Source organism: Dysidea avara, chromosome 1 (genome assembly GCF_963678975.1).
Source record: "Dysidea avara chromosome 1, odDysAvar1.4, whole genome shotgun sequence".
Classification (NCBI taxonomy): domain Eukaryota; kingdom Metazoa; phylum Porifera; class Demospongiae; order Dictyoceratida; family Dysideidae; genus Dysidea; species Dysidea avara.
The window spans coordinates 28,401,473-28,425,742 of record NC_089272.1 but is presented as its reverse complement, the minus strand read 5'-3'; the positions used below and the strand labels follow the sequence as shown (position 1 = coordinate 28,425,742).

General features: G+C 37.6%; 1 protein-coding gene across 1 annotated transcript in view; it reads left to right on the top strand.

Moving 5' to 3' along the window:
- The window catches only part of LOC136260734 (uncharacterized), a 122,473-nt gene that overhangs the window by 82,347 nt on the left and 15,856 nt on the right, over positions 1-24,270 (top strand). The window contains exons 4-5 of the mRNA XM_066054583.1: positions 12,208-12,660; positions 16,109-16,243. Of these exons, the coding sequence (XP_065910655.1) occupies positions 12,208-12,660; positions 16,109-16,243 (588 nt within the window). The remainder of the gene's footprint in view (positions 1-12,207; positions 12,661-16,108; positions 16,244-24,270) is intronic.

The following is a 24,270-nucleotide window of genomic DNA, read 5'->3' as shown; positions in this document are numbered from 1 at the left end:
TTTCCTATTCATTGTTTGAACACTTCATTATCATCATCTTCAGCTGTGTTCCTCAAGAAGTGTGTCAGTGAATTTACTATTGGGATTGTTAGAGCAGCTGATGCTCCTTCTCTGCTAACCGCCACTGTGGCTTCTTCAAAGGGCTTTAATACTTTTACTACTTTTTCTGCTAGTTGCCATTGTTGATTAGTCAACTCAGAATTGACTTGGCATTCAGTTTCAGCAGTACAAATAATTTGCCTCTGCTCAATCAGGCGCTCCAGCATATAGTAGCTAGTGTTCCATCTTGTAGGCTCATCCTGTATCAAGCGATGCTTCTTCAGATTGAGCTGATCTTGAATGCGACCCAGACCATGGAGATTAACATTTGAACGTTTGAAGTTCCCAACTAATCTTCTACTGGGTGCAAGAAGATTTACAACACAAGGTTGGGCAAGCACTCCATCGTCAATCACCAACTCTAATGTGTGTGGCAAACATGGAATGTTTGATAAATTAGCATTTCTTAAGCCTGCAACAAGGTTTGCGCCATTGTCTCTGACAATGCAAACCAATTTTTCTTCAACATTCCAAGTGTTTAGGCATGTCGTTATTAAAGTAGCAATATTCTCTCCAGTGTGGTAAGTATGTATTAAAGGTAGCTGATTGTAAGACCATTGATATTCTGTTGAAATCCGAATGAATACAGTGTGCTGTCAAGCTTAACATAGAGTCTTGAGCCATAGAAGACCATATGTCAGTAGTACAGCTCAAATAATCAAGTTGTGCAAAGAAATTACCCATTGCCTCCTGTACTTCCCTAAATATATGGCTACTTCAGCAAAATACCTTCTACTTGGGATTGTGTACCTTGGTTCTAGTACTTTCATAACACATATAAACCCAATGTCATCCACAATAGAAAAAGGCTGGTTATTGAGAGTAATCATTTCAGCAATAGATCTTGTAATTTTCTGCACAATTGGGTGATTAAACCCAAGAGGTGTTACTTGCTGAACATAATCATTGAGTGTTACCTGTGGTCCACGCAAACCACTGGTTTTTCCCACTTCCTTGACTTGGGCGGCTTCTCTGCTTGTAAGGCGCTGTACTCAGATTTATGATTTAAGCGGAAATGTTTCAACAAATTACTGGTCCCATAAGTCCTTGGGTTCTTCCCCCCCATGCGACACAGAATCTTTACAGTGATTACAAATCACTCTACTGTCATCCGCTACACTAATGGTGAAAAATACTTTCAAACTAAGCTACGAGGGCTAGAAGTCATTTTCACTAACTCACGTGATACAACAATAAATGGAATCGGTTTTACACAATCGATTCCGATATTATGTTAAAATGCCAGTATCGGACAGATACCGATACAGATACTAGAATCGGTGCAGCCCTACCTCTAGACTCTTCTTTGTTCTTAAGAACGCTTCAATAGCCCTTACAATGCACAGCTCCTCCTCTTGTAATATTTTGCTGAGTATTCTGATAGGCTTTAAAACATTGTGAAACAATGCACATGCAGGCTAACAAAACCTTTGACTTTCTCCATTGTAAAACATAGCCCTTTAATTTCTCTCGATCAGCTGACTTGACTTTTCTGTCTTGCGACAACATCGTTATGTGGTTCAGGTAAGCTCCATATCTGTCAATTAACCGTGCCAATGCAGCCACTTTATGAGAAACAAACCTTGTTCCACATGCTCTGAGTGGCCTAGTGCCTCCTTTCATAGGCATCTCTGTTTCTGTCAAGCACCCCTTTAGGTTGTCAACCATCTCCTTCAGGTTGTCAACAATCTCCTTCAATTCATGACACTTTTTAGGTGACTTCTCACAGACATAGTGAATCTGCAACAACAGCTGATCAATTTCTTTGAAGTAAGTATCTTTCAAAGCATCTTTAATTAATAATTCCAGCCTGTGGACAAAGCACCAGGAAACAACTAGCCATGAGATGTCTTTCAGGAGGTAACTCTTGAGACCACTATCACTTCGAATCCTATGTTAGCATTGGTGCCATCACATCCTAGCCCTACCATCTTACTCCTCCATTCTACTTCCATGTACGTCAGAGATTTCTTCACACAGCCATACAAATCCTCTCCAGTCCCACGTACAAGGTGACGTACTGCAAAAAAATTATCTCTAACATGCACTGTGCCTTCCTCAGCACTGCTGTCTGGATCAAAGAAAAGAGCTAAAAATAACTCTTCTTCCGTATTGCTGCAGTCAGTGCTACTATCCAACAGCAACGAGAAAAACTTAGCATTACTCATCTTCTCTTTCAGTTTACCTTGTAGATCTACAGCGATGGCTTCCACAAACGAGGCACAGCCATGATCATTCCGGTAGCTAGCTCCAATCTCTACTCTGTGTTTCTCCTCAATATCACATAGAGGCTTCATCTTTTTAAAAGATAGATTTTCTTTCGCTACCATATAAGCTAGTTTGAATTTTTGCTTTAACTTACGCTTGGTGGCTTCGTTCATCGATGGTTGCAACAATGCTTTAGCGATAGGCACGTAATCACAAATATTTGTTGAGTGCTGCTTCCAGTACAAAGACATCGCGCACTTGTCCATCTCCGTGTCTGCGTGGTCCTTGAAGGCTGATGTTCTAGTGTTCTTAGAGCCATTAATAAATGCTGGGTTGTAATTTTGAAGCAAAACTAACCGTTTGTTAAACTGAATACAGACAGCACACCTCAGAGCTGACATGTGCTCGCAGTCACCTTCGACAACATCGTACTTCAGCCAAACAGTCGTGTCCAAGTCTTTGTCATTCTCAACATTCCATTTACCCATAGTTCTTCTTGTTAAAACTCTTTTTTTGCTTAATTTCTGAACAAATGAGAGTTTATCCGGACACATACCACAAATCTCCAGAAACTGTCTGGTGACCGACCGTTATTTCGCACACTGTAATTCTGTGTGTGGGATCAATTTATGGGTGTCACATTCCTGTTATGCCACCTGTATCACCATACTGACTATTACAATAGAAAGATGTGGTATTGTATTATTTTCAGTGTACAATATAAGGGAAAATTATTGCTCGAATAGAATGGCCAATCAAAAGTAAAATTTGATTGGCCATTTCTGAAATTGCATTGCCATAAGATAGAGGTGTACTATCCTAGTGTGCAAAGCATACCCCGCAGTGCGAAGCACAAGCCTTCTAGGGGGTCTGGGGGCATGCCCCCAGGAAATGTTTGAAAAAGGATCACTCTGAGATTGAATCTGAGACCACTTTCAACTACTTATCACTGAACTTTATGTACATGCATTTTACAGAGAATTAATTGTTTATCAAGACTCACGGTAGTGAGTCGCGCAGCCAAGAAACTACAAAGCGCACGCCCAATTAAAAGACGCGCGGCCACTACTGTGAGTTATTTACGTGTAGGGCCGGTTTTGCAATATTAGTCCTAGATTATGCAACATCTCTCAATAGATTTGTATTGCGTTACGTGATAAAAAAATCTTTAGGAGTCGTCATCATCATCATAGTTTTCTTGTGACCTCGCTAAAATAAAAAAAAGTAATCATCGCAAAATAAAAAAATAGGCGTATTTCACTTTATTTCTCTACCTTATGTTACAACTACTGTCACGTTATACCAGTCAACATAGTCGTGTTTGTATAAAGGCACGACGTGGACACAAACTCTAATGCCCGGTAAACAAGTTGTGACAGCGTGCTGAACCGTAAGTTCCCTAGGGATGGCGTTTTAAGCAGAAATCTTTTAAATTCGATTTAGTGCCACACCCCATGCGAGCGTTTATAAATTGCCAGTTGTCTTATGGTGCGAAGAACAAAATCACTAGCGAAGGTACTTTAAGTATACTCTTCAATTCTCTATTTACATGTAATTTTTGATAGATTAACCACAAAGGCTGGTAAGGTGAATACAAAAGGTAACAAGTCTTTAGGGGTTACCACCTCTATGTAGTGTGTACCATGTAGCTTGTGTTGTGGCTTTCATTAAGTATTATGCACACACAAATGGTGCAACAAAATTTTGTAATAGATTGCTCGGATGTGGTTGGTGGTGTTGTGGCTCGAATATGGTTCGTGGTTTGCCAGTGACCATGTATGAGTTGGAGTTGTTCCACACAACTTACACAATATTCAAATTTCATGATGGCCATGAAAATTTCTTGCCATATGGTAAACATACAACAATGTGTAACAACATTAATCAACATCACATCAAGACTTGACTAAAAATAGTTCCAACAATAGTGATGATTTATGGTATGTCAGCATGACGATACTGAGACTTTTAAAAGAATAAGCAGGTACTGAAGTTAACCTTAAATTAAACACTCATGCAACTGACCTGGAACATCGGTCGCAACACCAAAAACACTTGTTTTGATATCTGACGACACAATCCAGCAGGCACTGAATTAAAAGAGAATGTACAAAAAATCAATATGCCGGGCTGTATCAATAATAGCATGGATAATCAAAATGAACAAAAATTATATCCCAGGCTAAATGAATGAATAACATAACTGTTGGGTAAGCATGTCAAACCTGAACATTAGGACATTAGTCAAACAAAAGTACGCTATCACAACTTGGTCATAATACAATGTTTGTACCACTGGACTTCACACTGGTTGCCCAAAAATTGTGCCATTCCGGGACAACAGCATAATTATGAAACAAATAGTTACTACAACACAGAAGGCTTACTGTTGCACTGTCTACACTGATATACCATAATTTAAAAACATAACAGGTGGGCATTAAATACAATACACTTAACATCTGGGTACTAGGAAAAAATCACTAACATCACAACATGTAAACTAACCTGGAAATTAACACCCTTGATGCCACTACAGTCTACACTGGATATTTGTTTGAATCCATCAACACTATACCCGATACATCTGAGTAGACTGACCTGCAAATTCACATCACCAGTATACGGTGATAATTGATGACTACAAAAACAACAATTGCAATAATACAATTCTTCTGTACGTCAACTGACCTGAAATTCATGACACTTGATACCGAGACCTGTAAAAGAATAAGCAGGCACTGAAGTCAACCTTAAATTAAACACACATGCAAACTGTCCTGGAACATCGGTCGCAACACCAAAGACACCTGTTTCGATATCTGACGAAACAATCCAGCAGGCACTGAATTAAAAAGAGATTGTGCAAAAAATCAATATGCCAGGCTGTACCAATAAAGGATGGATAATCAAAATGAACTAAAATATATATATCCCATATGCAGGTAAGTGAGTAACATAACTGTTGGGTAAGCATGTATACCAGAACATTAGGTCATTAGTCAAACAAAAGTACTCTATCACAAACTGGTCACTGATAATTGATAACTACAAAAAGAACAATTTCAATAATACAATTCCTCTGAACGTTAACTGACCTGAAATTCATGACACCTGTATCTTTATTCTTGCATGGTCTCAATTACATATGTACCATGATCACATTCAACTGCTAGTGGATAAACCAGTATGACCAGATGGCCTGCAAAAACCAATAAGCAGGTGTTAAATACAATACACCTAAAGCCTGGAATATGAAAAATATTATATAAGCATTATTCCACACTGATATAGTAATAGATTATAGGATGTTGTGGAACTTGCCTAAACGTGTAAACTTGAACATGAGAGCAACCGCATAATCTGGACACTTGGAATTGTCCAATACCTGATGAACAAGTTGGTACTAATGACATTCACTTCAACATTTTATCCCAGCTGGGTGAATCTCTTGTAACTGAGTAAAAAGGTGTTTATTTACCACCTGCAACCAAAGTTCTACATTTCTGTGGTTGGGTGTACATAAACTGACCTGGAAAATCAGTATGCCATAGGCGTATGGAAATGGTTCCTTTCCTTCTGTTGTGACATTACTTACAGCTGACTGGTAAATGATCATCGATGTCCCCGTGGACCCCAACAATGAGTATATCAATAAGTTCACAAATTGGAATGAATTTCCTTTCAACATGTGGTGGAATGAATTTCCTTTCAACATCTAGTGGACAGGTCCAAAACCCTATCGCACAAACATAGTGAATCAGTGTGTGGCGATGTAACACGTTGCACAAACTTCACTCCTCGTTTCGTTAGCATTCACGACCGGCATATATCATAGAGTACCTCAGTATTCTTGACTCTTACTTCTTCAAGCATTGCTCAAGCGATGTAGTTTCTCACGAGGGGCTCGAGTTTCTCATTAAAGTCGAGCCGATTAAAGTACGCCTCACCATCTAGTTACATTCTTAAACCATTCAATTTAAAACCACGTATCACGAGTGTCTGCTTAAGGTAATTAGGGACTTTCCACAAGATTTCCCCTGAATAGATCACATGTTAGTTGTCAATCCGGTGGATTCTGGTGGTATACATGGTTCAACAATGCTGTAAGTGTACTTTAATATAGTATAAGCTGTCAATAATTGTTTGTGCACTGCTAAACTAAGTTATTTTTGTGTGATAAACATGCTTGAGGAAGGGTCTGGGGGACGACACTAATGTTTTGACAGCAGTTGATGATGGCCAGGCAAAGAACTGCGAGAAGAACTACTGTGATAGTGTGATAGTAGGGAAAAATTCCCACCCCTATAGCTCTGCCTAGGGGCATTAACTAGCATTATCTACAGCTACTGTATTATGTTGCCGATATGTACATCCGGGCCAAGAATAAAGGTGAAAGTGGTAGTAAGGCTCAATCCTATTATTCTGCTGAACAGGCAAGGGAGTCTGGGACTCTGGGGGCATGTTCCCTCAGGAAAGTATAAGTACTACAACTTTTTTGTTTTAATTGCTTCATCAAGTATAAAAATTTCAGTCAAAAGGTGATGATCGAGGCTCTGGTCTTATGCACTGGTTGCAGTGGTTGTATTGATACTGCACTGTGACATCCTTGAGGGGTTAGTGCTGGCATTATCCTTGGCAATACTATTCCATCTCCCCGAGTCTTGATGATTGAGTCCTCCATTCCTTTCTCTGCTGCTCCAATCCTGAAGTTGTGACCACAGTCAAAAGGTGATGATCGAGGCTTTGGTCTTGCATCTATACTGTACTGCAACACCCTTGAGGGGTTAGTACCAGCATTGTCCATCGCAATACTGTTCCGTCTCCCATATACAAGTCTTGATGGTTGAGTCCTCTATTCCTTTCTCTGCTGCTCTAATCCTGAAGTTGTGACCAAAATATAAAAAAATGGTTATAACATGATAAATGATTATGGTGATAACAATTACAAATGTATTAATTTTATAGCTGTGTAGCAACTGTGAACTAATTAGTCACTTGCAAGTTTAATTAGGTGTCTGAAGCATTTAACATGCACAGATATGAGATATATTCGTCAGATGCAGGCAGTAAAGATAGATTTACTCTAATAGAACAGTCATACTACACCGTAAATTCATACTTCCGAATTTACAGTGTTATGAAACAATCATTATTATGTATGGATTTTACTGACTCTCCAAGATAATATTCTGCATTAATGTTAATTGCTTATTTCCAAAAAAAAATTACCTTTTAAACCAAATGTAGAGTCTATCACTGACAAAAATGAGTGATATCCACCCCAAAAACACCTTCGCTGTAAAAAAGGCGCGCCCAAGAAACTACAAGTACCTGGAACCCAATGTAAAAAAACAAAAAGAAAAAACAGCTCAGCTGAAGTAAAAAGTAACTGGTAACTTAAAGAGCTGATATCTGAAGCGGCCAAGAATACAATTACTAAAGTTTAATCCATGCAAGAACACCCTGGCTATAAAACAGGTGTGTACATGAAAGTAACTGGCAACTGAAATGGCTGATATCTGAAGCGGCCAAGAATGAATGGTCATATACAACTAATTCAAAATTTAACACTGAACCTTTATAATTCAGCTGTGTTCTATATTCACTCTTGCTGCATCGTAAAGTAATTTCTTTTAACTCTAATTGGCTGGTAATTTGGCCACCTTTTTTGCTCTATTAAAAAAGGCAGCCAAATTACCAGCCAATTAGAGTTAAAAGAAATTACTTTACTTTGCAGCAAGAGTGAATATAGAACACAGCTGAATTATAAAGGTTCAGTGTTAAATTTTTGAATTAGTTGTATATGACCATTCATTCTTGGCCGCTTCAGATATCAGCTCTTTAAGTTACCAGTTACTTTTTACTTCAGCTGAGCTGTTTTTTCTTTTTGTTTTTTACATTTTACATTGGGTTCCAGGTACTTGTAGTTTCTTGGGCGCGCCTTTTTTACAGCGAAGGTGTTTTTGGGGTGGATTAGTAATACATGTACAAAATTTGTGTTGCTGCATACATATTTTACAAAAAAAACTATGAATCAATGTATTGTACAGCCAGTTTGTAGACTTAGCTAGGCTAAATGCTTTGCTACAAGTGGTGTTGAGTCAGCACAGATTGAATTATCAACTAGCTATTGCTAAGGTTTCTCTTGTGAATAGCAATAGATCAAAACTTACTCTCGAACTTTCCGTATGCAGAACACTTTTATCACGTGACTTTCATTCCACTTTCTCCAGCCACTGCACCTCTACAGATTATAACCACGAAATGGCCATCTTATACTTAATATCGTACCTCCACTTCGCAAACATTACTTTCTTTTCTTCTCTTGGAAGGCGCCACTCGTGTAGTCAGTGTAGTGATCGCTTCTTAACAACATCGACAGTAACCCACAATCGATAATTTGGGTAAATACGAGGTGCAGTGCTCTAGCTTACGCATGCGCATCGAGTCGATGCTTCGAAGGGATCGAGAACGTAGCGATTAAATAGCTTCGGTAAGGAAAGTTAACAATATGACAATAATAATAATAACTATAATATTACATGTTATAAAGACTAATAATAAAGAATTACAGTTGTAAAAAATTTGATCAGCACAAATGGCCGACCAACGGCTACATTGATCGGTCAACAGCATCACTTGGTCGGAAAATGGCCGAGGGCCGACCGTTATATTGTACTCTGATTTTGCAAGCTATTGTTGACTGCAAATATATTTTAAGGATGTATGTGTTGGCTGTCCTGGAATTGTTCATGATACTGGGGTATACAGAAATTGTGGCATTTGCACTAGTTGTTGATAAAATTCAGTACAAATTTTAGGTATTCCAATATAATGGTGAATCCACATACCCTTTAAACAAATTTCTCACGAAACCATTTGCACATAACAGTTCTTTATAATCTCAACAAAAAACATTTTAGTACACCCTATCACATCCACAGAAAATGCATTCGGATAACTGAAGGCCAGACGCCAAAGATTGACAGAGAGAAATGGCAGTGTTCGATATGTTGTTAGTGCTTGTATTTTGCACAACATTTGTGAAGTGTTTAATAATTCAATTCCGGAATCTTGGTTAAGCACAGTTGTAGAAGACCATCCACCAACAGTTGTTACTCGAGAAGACACTACCTATGAGACTGATAGAACTATCATTCTTGATACATTAGTAAATTACTACAGCACATAGATAAATTGAAATAATTAGTTACAAACTCGTACACCAAGCTGTACATAGCTAGTGTAGTACACTTTCAGTAATCATGTTATAGGTAATCATGTATATAATATGTGTACATTAGCTCACTTGATTGAAGTCCAGTTTTGCAGTGGCTTGCAATATTAGCCATCAATGTGGTATTCGCCATCGCTATAGTACTCACTGTCACTATCAGTACTATAGCCACTAGATCCATAATGATATTGTTCACCACTAAACATTGCTGTGTTAGGCTGTTGATGCCAATGGTACAACATACTAACCATTTTTAGTAGTTGAAATGCTCACACCTTCACACCCTTGCCTCTTGGCCCTTTCACTCTCTTCTCGTTGTCTACCTTGCTGCATTTTTAACATTTCATATTCAAGTTTCATTCTTTTCTCTTCCAGCTCAGCAAAATGCAGTCACTCTCTGCCTGTTGGATACTAATCTTGCTATTCATCTTCTCTATAACCTTCTACACTTTGTCAATTTTTGCTGGTTTCTTCCTCTAAACATCAGCAATCTGTGGTTTCACATCATTTTTCTCCTTAGCAATAGAAGCAGCTTTGATCTCCCCATCTACCTTGATTGGTTCTTTTCAGTTACAGCCTCATCAGTGAAATCTCCTTCCTTGTTTACCTCTGGCACTTCTTCCCAATCATCAGTGGACGATTCTACAGTTGAAATGCTCACTGATGTGTCTAGCACTACAGGAGGGGTTATGCTGTGCTTGCTGTGCAAAACTTTATTCATCTTGTCAAAGAATTTGCTCTGCTTTTGTTTGTTTCCTGTCTGTTTATTGGCATCCTTTACCTTTTCTATAATCATTTTTATCTCGGCATTGTGCAAGCGTCCTCTTGTAACCTGCCTCATGCATTTCCTCATTAATTTTGGCATATACTTCACTTACATCCTTCCAACTTCTCTTGGACTGACTGGTCTCCCCACGGTTCGATAAGTTTAAAAGCATCTGTGTCTGTCTAGGCAGCAGCTATTTTGTCACACTGTATTTGTAGTAAACTATTCTATACTTTTGCATTACAGAGTACCACACTGACAAATGGATTTGCCGGGTCAAGTAAACCTGGTATGGTATACTTCAGCTCCTGTTTACAATAGTAAAATTAAGCATGTTTTACTGTACTGTTACTGTAACAAACTCAGCTGCCAGTATAAACGCACTATAATACAATTTTCTGAAGTTTCCATGTATAGATCCATGGAATAATATTCTGGTGTAATAGTTAACTACAACTTCCATTTAGAAGGTAGGAATTAAGTGAGGGGATCAACTGACAGCAGTGGAAAAGTGGTAATTATATGTGTGGATGTCCCTAGTTTAAACTCTGAATTATTTTTCAAACATTTTTTCAACTTCCTGGTGCCTATAACTTACAACTAATACATAGATGATTGGCTAGAATGTGCGCCTTGTTGTCAGAAGTGTTTAGTTAAAATACAATCATGGGTGGCTCCAGGGAATTTCTGAGATTTACTGAAACTGGTCAAGTATTTTCAGGTAGTTATATAAAAAAGGTGCAAAAGGTTCTGGGGACTCCAAAATCTGCATGATCAAGTACGTGTATTTTTAGGTAGCTATGTAAATAAACTTTTTGATATTTATACTAAAAATAGTGACTAGCAAGCTAATTTGGAATTTTTTCATCAAGTTAATAGATTGTAACAGTGCGTCTAATATTTAGCCCTAGTTGGGCAAATTAGGGGTATTCTCTTATTGAGAAGCTCTAATAGAGTAGTCAACCACCCTAATAATATAGTCATATTTTATATCTTAAAAATTATAAGTAGCTATTTACTTTATACATGTACCTATACCCAGGGTTGTACTTAATGGGTTTCCTGGGGTTCCGGAAATTCCTTCTGAAATTTTGACTTGCAGTTAAACAGCTGGGAGATTTGCATGGATTCCTCAGATCAATGGTATATGCGTATGCTTTATGAAGATTGAGATACTCTAATTGAGTAATCAGATATATTAGTCAAAACTACCATGTTTAAAATGGAAATTTTAAGGTTAAACTTGAGTTTTTATATCAGTTGGATATGTATTGAATAACCAACCATATATACCATAATTGCCATATTTAGGTAATAAATCCATATGGATATTGTAAAATTCGAACCATTTTAATATCTGTCAGTGGCTGGGGGCTGTGACCCCTGCACCTATAACTCACTATGAAATCTGAAAATGTCACCTTGGAAAAATCTTGGATGTGCCCCTGTATAAAGCACAATAAAATTAGTGTAGCTATTAATGCTATCACAGAAATGTTTATAAGTTTCCTGAGGCATGCCCTCACACCTCCCAAAATGCTTGTTGTTTTATTTCAAATTTTAATGTGTAACTTTCATTTGCCAATTACTCCAGTCTATATGTCAATAAATTCTTAACAGTGCTGAGAATTTTTTTTTTGTGCAAGATTTAACTTCAGACTTTATACTTTGTAGGGACCTGCCAGCTCACCAATGGTAGATATAGCATGCTTCACATGCTAACCAATCATAAAAATTCCAGAATCCGCTCATGCAAACTTATTTTACAGCTTGGCTGTTCAACTCATACTTGAAATACTTGTAGTAAGCTTAAATGCGTAAACATGAACCATAATTTACACTTGTTTTGACCCTGCAGGATATATCACTATTTGTTTATATGTTGTATATTTAGATACCACAAGTCCACCTGGTACGCCAATGAACATCAGATTAAATGACATTACTAGTACATCATTTGTTGTGCAATGGGATGAGGTGGATGATGCTGATTATTATATTGTAAACTGGAGGGATGATGGTGGTAGTGTCAGAGAATCTACAACATCACTGACATCACGTACTATAACACAATTATCTCCTAACACAACTTATAATGTGACTGTAACTGCTGGGAATATTTGTGGATCTGGTACAGTTAGTGATATTCTCATTGTTACTACTAATGTGACTCTATTGGTTGGACCCTCTATATCATCATCGTCATCATCATCATCATCATCATCATCATCATCACCATCATCATCATCACCATCATCATCATCATCTTCATCATCAGTGATGACTACTACACCATCTACGAGTTCTATGATAACTAAAACACCATTGGCAACAGCAACACCTGTAGGTAATGTAAAGTAAACAGATTTTATAGTAATTCTAGATATACACAGTGCGCATACAGTAAGACATTGTGTAAATCTTGGATTCATCTCTGTATGAAATGCATTATTATTCACTGTTGATCACTTTTAAGTGACTTTCATGGACAAAGAATGCATAGTATTTATAGTAGCTTTGTGATGAACAACATTCTAGCAGTACATGTGTAACACACCATGCCTCACAGTAATGCAATAATACATGTACACTAGGGGGGCAAAAAATTGTAAATTTAAACAAGTAGAATAGGGATAGAAATTGTGATTCTAAACAACACTGTGTAAACAAGGATGGTGATTCACAATACATCAATACAAGCCAAGCAGCTTGATTTGTGTACATTGAATTTAAGATTCCTATTTCGACTGTTCAAATAAAAAGCCAAAATAGGAATCTTAAATTCAATGTACACAATTCAAGCTACTTAATTGGCTTGTATTGATGTATTAAGCAGTATTGTGAATCACCATCCCTATTACTTCTTGTTTATGCAGTTTTTTTTCAGAATCACAACTTTGATTCTTATTCTACTTGTTTAACCCTTAAACCCGCAGAAAACTTTTCAGAAATACGTGTTTACACAATATGGGCATGCATGGTGACACTAGGTGGGGTAACTTAATTATTACAGCCTACAAATACACATAGATTAAAAGTGTGTTTACTGGGCTACTTGGAGAAGGTTAAATGAACACTGTAACTACAGTGGCTTACTTGTTATGAAGCGGTGAACAGCGATGAGTCACGTCTCCGTGTTTCTAAATTCTTGCCACGTGTTTAATTTCGATTGTGGGTTTACTCACGTGAGTGATATATGGCGTGATGCAGAATTTCACAAAGAGTTGAATGAAAGTTGTTGCAAAGCGATAAGATCAACTACCATTGAGTTATCGACCATTTTATAAAGAGGTAAAACCCTAAGTATCATTTTGATCCTTGCTACATCACGAGTAGAATGATATAAATTGCATAGCCGTAGGATGGACGCTTTGGAAGTTGCAGTGTTTTATGCACAGCATGCGTATTTATTAAGTGTACAGTTTAAGGGTTAAATTTACAAATTTTTTGCCCCCCTAGTTTCTGAAATTTTTTCATATCCATGCACATGGACAACACGGTGTGCACTCCATGCAGTAATATAGTACTGCTGCATGGATTTGTACATACACACACTGAAAACAGCAAATCAAATTTACCATACACCAGGTGTAAATAAAATTTGACAAATTCACACTCACCAGTCTCAACAAATTAAATGTTAAATAGCAACCAATTGCATAGACTCCACATCACTGGCTTTTGAGGTGCTTATTGACATTTGACAGATTTAATGATTAAGTTCATCAAATTTCAAAACAAACAGTACAATTTTTTTAATTAAGAGTTTTAATTGCAAACATTAGAATAGCACATGTACTATAATTTCACAGAAATAAGTACTAAGTTCATTAAATTATAATTTTATATAATCATTTACATATACTGGAAGGCTATAGTTATACTGTTTTCTTACGCAAATTTTTTTCCCAAAGCCTCAGAGCTGTCCTTAAATTTTGATCGCGTACAAAGGGGACACACATCCTTTTCGATTCAAAGGGTTACGCTATTTCTGATAGCTTACAAGGCTTTTTACATCAATTCTTGACTGATAAACGGATGTAGCAGCCCTTAGGAAAGTTCCCGGAATGCGGTTTCAGTGACAGGCTATTGGCCACACACCCCTTCACTGACGCAAGCTGAAGAACTCTAAAACGTTCAGAAACAAATTTCAGTGTGCAGCATTTATGTTTAATGTTTAGTTTAATGCATCTTGATGTATTTTAGTCCCGTGCATTGCTTCAAATGGCATTTTTTAAAACTGCTCTACTTTTGCTTTTATGGCTTCACAAGTGATGGCGTCTCAATGCCATGACTCTTGCTCTATATCTCACAATCACCTTAGAAAGCAAAGATTTTAATACCACACAGACCGGGCTAGGAATGATTTTAATATACGCCATACATTTTTAGTGCTGATATCTACTTCCTGTGAGCTGTAGACGCACGAAATAAGAATAATAATAATAATAAGAAGAAGAAGAAGAAGAAGAAGAAAAAGAAGAAGATGGAGATTTGGGGTGATTTTGGAAATTTTTAAAAACTCCCAAAACCACTTCCCTTGTATTTTATACTTCCAGATCAGTCTTTACAACACCAATGGAAGGTCTGGAAGGTTTTTGAAACACATCCAAAGCCCCCGGAAGGCTGCTTTGGCGTGCGTTCTATTAGAGAGTTTTAAAAATTTTGCCCCGAACCCTATTTACATATGTACATAAGTACCTATTGTATGTTTAACTGTAACAACTTCTTGTGTCATTGCAAACAGTTGAGATTCTTTATGAACCAGACATCCTAATAGTTGTGCAAAGATGAAAGCCAAAAGAAAAACCTGCACTTTATGTATACACACAATATTAAGTAGCATACAACAGTCAGATGAAAACAACAGTTAGAAAAGTTATCACAGTATTTTAATTGAACAATCACAACACACAAAAAGGCAGACAGGCAGATACCATAAAATTATTTGAAGTGCTTATGTATATACTATTGTAAGAGGAAGTACGGTGCACTAAGGCATATGTAAAATTTCCAAATCTAAAAAATCAACTTTATTCCAAAAAATGTAACAAACATAACAGTACAACAATTATACATGTATGAATAGCACAAAAATAATACAAATGTATGTAATTCAGTGTTCTATGCACTCGTGATGCTACAAGTGCATGTTTAATATTTAAATATTTGCAAAATAAATTGTGTGTAATTTGTTAACCCTTAAAGGCACACAAGCTACTATAGTGGCAATATTAAAAATGCATGGAAATGCATAATGTTCAACCAACCAATGTTTTCGTACAACAGAAGTGTTTTATATACTTACAGATATCAACCATAAAGTATTAGTACTGTTTCTCCATGTGTTTCACAGCCTTCTTAATCTGGTTGTAGTTGAAAATCTGTCCTCACTCAGCAAGAACTGCCATCAGTTCACTCGAAAGCTTTGTTTACGAGCATGACAACAAGGCGATCAGTCTTGAGGGGGCAATGATGCTTGAACAGAGCCACAGTGGACCATATCAACTTGTAGATCAATGAAAACACTTTCTGCATGACTAGAGATATCACTATAGTGGCTTATGCGGATACGGTGTATGTGTTTTATAAAGTTTTATGTAGCTTTAAGGGTTAATTGATAATATTAATACACTTGATGCTATCACTTACAATGTATATTAACAGTCTTCATTATGCACATGCATATATATATATATATATATATATATATATATATATATACGTATATATATGTATGCACACATGCACTGTACACTGTAATGTGTGCTTCTATCTTTCATACAACTTTGTAGCTAGCAGTAGTGGTGGAGGTGGAGGTGGAGGCGTTGGAGGTATTATTGGTGGAGTTGTTGGAGGAATAATTGCAGTTGTTACAGTGATCATCAACATTGTTGTGTTGTACTGGTTTTGTGTTTGCAAGAAGAAAGGTAAATGAAGCTGTGTACATATTTACTTACCACGACCATATTAGACAATGCAAATAAACACCCTTCCTGTGCTTATACAGTTAATGCATATATCACAATTTGAGCACATGTACGTTGTGTGCCTACAAATATTATAAAATCATTTAATGTGTGATGAGCTACTGACTTTGCAGATCCAGGGTGCATCAATGGCAGTGCAGTCTAGTTATTACATTATATTGTATTCCTATAAATGAATGAATCATCTGTAATGTACATAATGGATGATATATTACAAAGTGTGTATCAAGACACACGGTAGTGTGTCGTGCGGCCCAAGAAGTTGGCGCGCAACACCCGTGAGTATATTGACAGGAAGAACGAAAACGCAATTTTCACACCTCCGTAGCTCTGTGCTGCCTTGATGAAACAAGACAATTTTTGCTGTGGACACTCCCTCCAACTTCGGTACTCCACATTCAAAATTTGAGTGAAATCGCTTCAGGCGTTCCCGAGACATGCGACTTCAAAAATTGGCTTAGTTTCTTTGTTTTTTTTTCTTCTTATTTTTCTTCCTCTTTTCACACACTTACAAAAACTGCTATAAAATGCGAACGCCTTATCTGATTGCCTTGACATTTGGCACAGAGAAGGGGGGTATAAAGGCACATCTCGGTACCAAAATTGGCTGGAATGAGATAAACAGGCAAAGAGTTATGAGCAATTATTCACGAAAAATAACACCAATATGTTGTCACGCCTACAGGGTAAACCGCGTATGGGAAGAAGCTGAAAATCGGTGGGTGAATAGATTAACTATTAAACCTCAAACCTTTTGTGGTTTGAAAGAAATCGAGCTAAAAACCAGGAAGATACAACGAAAAAACCAACAGTGTGTAACAATTATGAAATCGAGATTAGCTAATAAAAAACGGCTGCTTGTCACGCCTACCAGATAAACCACTAGGGGTAATGCTTTGAAAATCGCTGTATAGATGGAGTAATCATCTTAGAAAGGCTCTTCAATGGTGTAGAAGAATCAGGCATAAAGCCACGGAGTTATAACACGAAATCCAACTTGGTGTAGCAAGTGTGAGATCGAGATACTCTAATAGAGCAATCATCCTAATTGAGCAGGCACACTGAAGAAAATTCAAGAGATCAGCTAGAACAAGTAACCTGTATAGAGATCAGCTAGAAGAAGTTACCTTGCAGAGAGTTCAGCTACAAAGAAACCATCATGTAGAGAGTTCAGCTACAAACAAATCGCCCTGTAGAGAGATCAGCTAGAAGAAGTTACCTTGTAGAGAGTTCAGCTACAAAGAAACCATCATGTAGAGAGTTCAGCTGCAAACAAACAACCTGTAGAGAGTTCAGCTGCAAACAAATCTCCCTGTAGAGAGATCAGCTAGAAGAAGTTTACTTTTAGAGAGTTCAGCTACCAACAAATCACCCTGTAGAAAGATCAGCTAGAAGAAGTTACCTTGTAGAGAGTTCAGCTACAAAGAAATCATCATGTAGATAGTTCAGCTACAAACAAATCAACCTGTAGAAAGATCAGCTAGAAGAAGTCACCTAGTAGAGAGTTCAGTTACAAAGAAACCACCATGTATAGAGTTCAGCTATAAACTAGTGACCTAGTAGAGACATCAGCTAGAAGAAGTTACCTTGTAGAGAGTTCAGCTACAAAGAAACCATTCTGTAAAGAGCTCAGCTGCAAACAAATCACCTGTACAGAATTCAACTACAAACAAATCACCCTGTAGAAAGATCAGCTAGAAGAAGTTACCTTGTAGAGAGTTCAGTTACAAAGAAACCACCATGTAGTGAATTCAGCTACAAACTAGTAACCCTGTAGAGACATCAGCTAGAAGAAGTTACCTTGTAGAGATGCAAAGAAACCATTTTGTAAAGAGTTCAGCTGCAAACAAATCAACTATACAGAATTCAGCTACAAACAAATCACCCTGTAGAGAGATCAGCTAGAAGAAGTTATCTTGTAGATAGTTCAGCTACAAACAAATCACCCTGTAGAGGGATCAGCTAGAAGATGTTACCTTGTAGATAGTTCAGCTACAAACGAATCATCCTGTAGAAAGATCAGCTAGAAGAAGTCACCTTGTAGAGAGTTCAGCTACTAACAAACCACCATGTAGAGAGTTCAGCTAGAAGAAGTTACCTTGTAGAGAGTTCAGCTACAAAGAAACCATTCTGTAAAGAGCTCAGCTGCAAACAAATCACTTGTACAGAATTCAGCTACAAACAAAGCACCCTGTAGAGAGGTCAGCTAGAAGAAATTACCTTGTAGATAGTTCAGCTACAAACAAATCACCCTGTAGAAAGATCAACTAGAAGAAGTTACCTTGTAGATAGTTCAGCTACAAACAAATCACCCTGTAGAGAGATCAGCTAGAAAAAGTTACCTTGTAGATCGTTCATCTGCAAACAATTCACCCTGTAGAGAGAGCAGCTAGAAGAAGTCACCTTGTAGAGTGTTCAGTTACAAAGAAACCACCATTGCGAGTTCTGTAATAAATATATGTATTATATATATATATGTATATGTTAAAGCATAGCCGCGAGTGCTATATGAAAAATAAAGTACGAGGCGTGCGGCCGAGCACTTTATTTTTCATATAGCACAAGCAAGGCTATGCTTTAAATGATTTATGGAACTTTCTAGTCGTGTAGCTTCACCATACACTAGGACTCGTAATTAACAAGCGTTGCACGAACTATTAGCAGCCTGAACGCACACAAACTAGTTTAACAAAGTAACTCACGCGTATTTCACCATAGTTTGGCATCGTAGACATTCATTGCGTCTTTTGGCAGGTTTTGCTCGCAACCCACAATCGATTCTATTGCGAGTCACATGGTGAAGTATTTCCGTGATATCTCCAGGACTTGTCCGTTTACATTAACAAACGTAACAGCAACGTTACCTTCTCCCACCCATCATCGAAGCATTTAGGTATGTCTATAAAAGCAATCCAGTGCTGGAACTCGTATTGGCTGGGGTGATTGATCACTCAGCGCGGCGAGGCTATCAGTCTTCACCGGCTTGGGTGATTAGTCGTACTGGCGCGAGTCCCGTAGGCTATTAGCCTACACTAAGGCATGTGGGCAACTGTGCTTTATTGCCCACAAAGAGTGCTTTATTGCCCACAAAGAGTGCTTTATTGCACCGCAAATAGTGCTTTATTGGTTCAATAAAGCACTCTTTGTGGTCGATGAAGCGGTTGGCCGGCTGAGAGTGTACTTTATGAAATTTAAAGTACACTTTTTCCTTTGATCTCGCCCACGCAAAGTTCTATAAATATATATAATTTGTACATTTACTGATAAAATCAGAAACATTTAAAGTACATCTGCTTCATCTTTTCTTCTTCCTGTGGTAAAGAAAAAAAGATAGGTTAAAAACATCCCGGGGTATATAAATACAAAAAGAAGTGAAATCTAATCCAAAACAGCCAAGCTGTAAAAAAAGTGTGTGGCCCTCAAAAAGGCTATGGTGAAAAAAGATGTGAAATCCAAGGTGGCGGCCAAGAAATGGCTGTGATGGTAGGTTAATGGTAAAAATTTTAATAACGGCAATTCAGGTGAATTTTGTGCCCAGACCAAGCGGCACCAAATTCACCTGAATTGTCGTTACTAAATTTTTTACCATTAACCTACCATCACAGCCATTTCTTGGCTGCCTCCTTGGATTTCACATCTTTTTTCACCATAGCCTTTTTGAGGGCCACACTCTTTTTTTACAGCTTGGCTGTTTTGGATTAGATAGTGATTACTATTATTCCAACCAGATAGCTATAGGTAATGAAATAACATAGTTTACAGTTTGAACTATTGATTGGTTGTAGCCCACCAAGTACAGAACTTTTGACATGAAAATCTCATCTACTCAAATAATTTCATTGTGTGTAGTTGTGAAGGAGATCCATTACTGATTAGATTAGATACTGCACAGTGTAATTTCTTTAACAGTGTAAACCTTTGTGACAGTATGTTGTGTGGCCAAGTGCAGTTAGTGTAGACATGTCACAGACAAGTATGTACTTTACAGGAACCAAGAAAACACTATTTTCACGTATCTGTAGCTCAATAGTGCCTGAACCAAAATTAACCAGTTTTGCTGTGGAAGGGTAAAGCACTTCCTATTTCAAATTTGAGTCTAATCCATCCAGCTATCACTAGGATACGTATGCGCCTTGCGTCTTCAAAGTTAGTCTTATTTTCTTCATATTGTTCGAAGCAGGGACCTCCACACCTATTTGCCCAAACCCTTTACCACTACTCCACTGCTGTCAGTTGCTTACAGTCATTTCAGCTACAAAAAAGTCACCATGTAGAATGTAAAGATCTCGTTATAGATAGTTCTGCTATAAATAACACCCTGTACAATGTTCAGTTGTGTAGCAAGTCACCCTAATAGTTACACGGTAATCATTTTATTCAGTTTTAAATTTACAATAAGTACATACTGTAGATTCACACAAAATAGCAGTCTTTGATGATCATGTAGTAAAGAAACAATATGAAAGCCTCAGGGCCAACCATAGGCTGGCTGGTTTTGAGGTTTGAAATTACAAAAAGGAGTGATATCCTCACCACAACCCAAAACATTTAAGCAATGAAAAGGGGTGTGGCCCTGTCCAATCAGCATTAGCATCTCTGCAGCTATTTTTCAGCAGCCACCTTTGATTTCATAACTTTTTTCATCCTGGCCTTTTTGGAGGTTCCCAACTTTTTTTCACAGCTTGGTATGGTGTGAGTTTACATAGAGATGGATGCAGTGGGTAACCATTATATACATACAAGGCACTACATTATGGAAGCAAGTATAGCGTACGTGACCAATTTTCAACCAAGTTTCATACCTTGACATGTAACTCAATGCAGGACACCTGGTTTGGACTGTTAGAATCGTAAACTCTACCTCTATCATGTAATCTTTTTTCATCTGATTGCAGTGTATAACTTTTGAATAGCAAGCAACAACATGTAAAGTAGGTATTCTCCAATCAATACAAATGGCCAATTTGAATTATCAACCAATGCCTTAGTTCTAATAATTGCAAAACGCTGCCACTGCAGTAGTACCACAGGCCAATCACGTATACACAGCATGAGATACAGCTGTATGAGCATCACAGCTTTACACAGTAAATTAATCAATAAATATCTACAAAATTTCTGTTGTCCATTGTTGTAAAGCACCTTCTCCTCTATACACCATTCATGCACCCATCTGCCACATTTACAGTTGTGCCTTGGTACTTTTCATCAACTAAAGTTAGCTGATACAGTGTATACTGGGATGTAGTCTTGATTTTAAATGTTGCAGTGAACAGATGCAGTATACATGCGTCAACACTATCTAATCAAAAAAAACTGTCACACCTGTCATAAAGAAAAAGACAAGTTAAAAGAAACACCCAAAGCTGGCCATACGATGGATAATTACAAAAAGAAGTACGTAACATCTGATCAAAAAACAGCCAAACTGTAAACAAGGGTGGGGCCTCCAAGAATGCCTGGGTGCAGAAGATGTGAAAACCAAGGCAGTGGCCAAGAAATGGCTGTGATGGTAGGTTAATGGCAAAAATTTTATTAACAACAATTCAGGTTAATTTGTATTGCCTCCTCCAAGTTTCACTAGGATTTGGCACCTAATTCACCTGAATTGTCATTATTAAAATTTTTACCAAATTCTAGTGAAACTTGGAGGAGGCAACACAAATTCACCTGAATTGTCATTATTAAAATTTTTGCCATTAACTTACCATCACAGCCATTTTTTGGCCACCGCCTTGGATTTCACATCTTTTTTTCACTCTGGCTTTTTGGAGGCCCACTCTTGTTTTACAACTTGGTTGTTTTTTAATCAGATATTACTTCTTTTTGTAATTAGCCATCCTATGGCCAGCTTTGGGTATTTTTTTCACCTTGTCTTTTTCTTTATGACAGGTGTGACGATTATGAATAAGATTTTTAAATTATTTGTTATTTGAGCAATACGTAATTTATTCAGTATTATTTACAATCATGTTGATTGATCATAAAAATTAAGTTACCATACCCTGTAGCTATACAGATTGGACTGTTTCCAGCTGAATACTCAATAGGGAAATGTGTATGTAGCTGAAATTTCTATCTAATCAAAAACAGCCAAGCTGTAAAAAAAGGAGTGCGGCCCTTGAAAAGGCTATGGTGAAAAAGATGTGAAATCAAAGGTGGCGGCCAAGAAATGGCTGTGATGGTAGGTTAATGGTAAAAAATTTAATAACGACAATTCAGATGAATTTGGTGCCGTCAATTGGCACAAAATTCACCTGAATTGTCATTATTAAAATTTTTACCATTAACCTACCATCACAGCCATTTCTTGGCTGCCACCTTGGATTTCACATCTTTTTTCACCATAGCCATTTCAAGGGCCGCACTCCCTTTTTTACAGCTTGGCTGTTTTTGATTAGATTTCACTTCTTTTTGTATTTGTATACCCCAAAGCTGGCGTATGGCCAGCTTTGGGGCTTTTTAACCTATATATTTTTTCTTTACCACAGGAAAAAGAACAAGATGAAGCAGATTTTATAAATACTTTAACTCATTCTGATTTTATCAGTAAATGTACAAATTATATATATAATGCATATATCAAGAGTTCATTATATTATGAACTCTTGCATATACTTATTACATGTCAATTAATCCCCACAGGATAATTTGCAGCTGATCTCTCTACTGGGTGACTTGAAATGTAGTTGAACTCTCTACAGGGTGATCTGCTTGTACGTAGATGAACTCTTTACAGGATTCTCTCTACAGGGTGACTTAACTCTAGCTGAACTCTCTGCAGGGTTATCTGTTTGTAGTTGAATTCTCTACGGGGCGATTTGTTTGCAGCTGAACTCTCTACAAGGTAACTTCTTCTAGCTGATCTGTCTACAGGGTGACTTGTTTCTAGCTGGTCTCTCTACAGGGAGATTTGTTTGTAGCTGAATTCTCTACAGGGTGGTTTATTTGCAGCTGAACTCTGTACATGGTGGTTGCTTTGTAGCTGAACTCTCTAAAAGGTGACTTCTTATAGCTGAACTCTCTACAGGGTGATCTTTTCATAGCTGAACTCTCTACAGGATGATTTGTTTGCAGCTGAACTCTCTACATGATGATTTCTTTGTAGCTGAACTCTCTACAGGTGATTTGTTTGTAGCTGAACTCTCTACAAGGTGATACTTCTATGCGATCTCTCTACAGGATGACTTGTTTCTAACTAAACTCTCAACAGGGTGATCTGTTCATAGCTGAATTTTCTACTGGGTGATTTCTTAACTCTCTACATGGTGGTTTCTTTGTAGCTGAATTCTCTACAAGATAACTTCTTCTAGCTGCATTGATCTCTCCACAGGATGACTTGTTTGTAGCTGAACTCTCTACAAGGTGATACTTCTAGGTGATCTCTCTACAGGATGACTTGTTTCTAACTGAACTCTCAACAGGGTGATCTGTTCATAGCTGAACTTTCTACTGGGTGATTTGTTTGCAGCTGAACTCTCTACATGGTGATTTCTTTGTAGCTGAACTCTCTGCAAGGTAACTTCTTCTAGCTGAACTCTCTACAGGGTGACTTGTTTCTAGCTGATCTCTCTACAGAGTGATCTGTTCAAAGCTGAACTTTCTACAGGGTGATTTGTTTGCAGCTGAACTCTCTGCATGGTAGTTTCTTTGTAGCTGAATTCTCTACAATCTGACTTCTTCTAGCTGAACTCTCTACAGGGTAACTTGTTTCTAGCTGAACTCTCTACAGGTGATTTGTTTGCAGCTGAACTCTCTACATGGTGGTTTCTTTGTAGCTGAACTCTCTACAAGGTAACTTCTTCTAGCTGATATTTTTACAGGGCATATTTGTTTGTAGCTGACTTCTCGACAGGGTGATTTGTTTGCAGCTGAACTCTCTACATGGGAGTTTCATTGTAGCTGAACTCTCTACAATGTGATTTCTTCTAGCTGAACTCTCTACAGGGTGACTTGTTTCTAGCTGT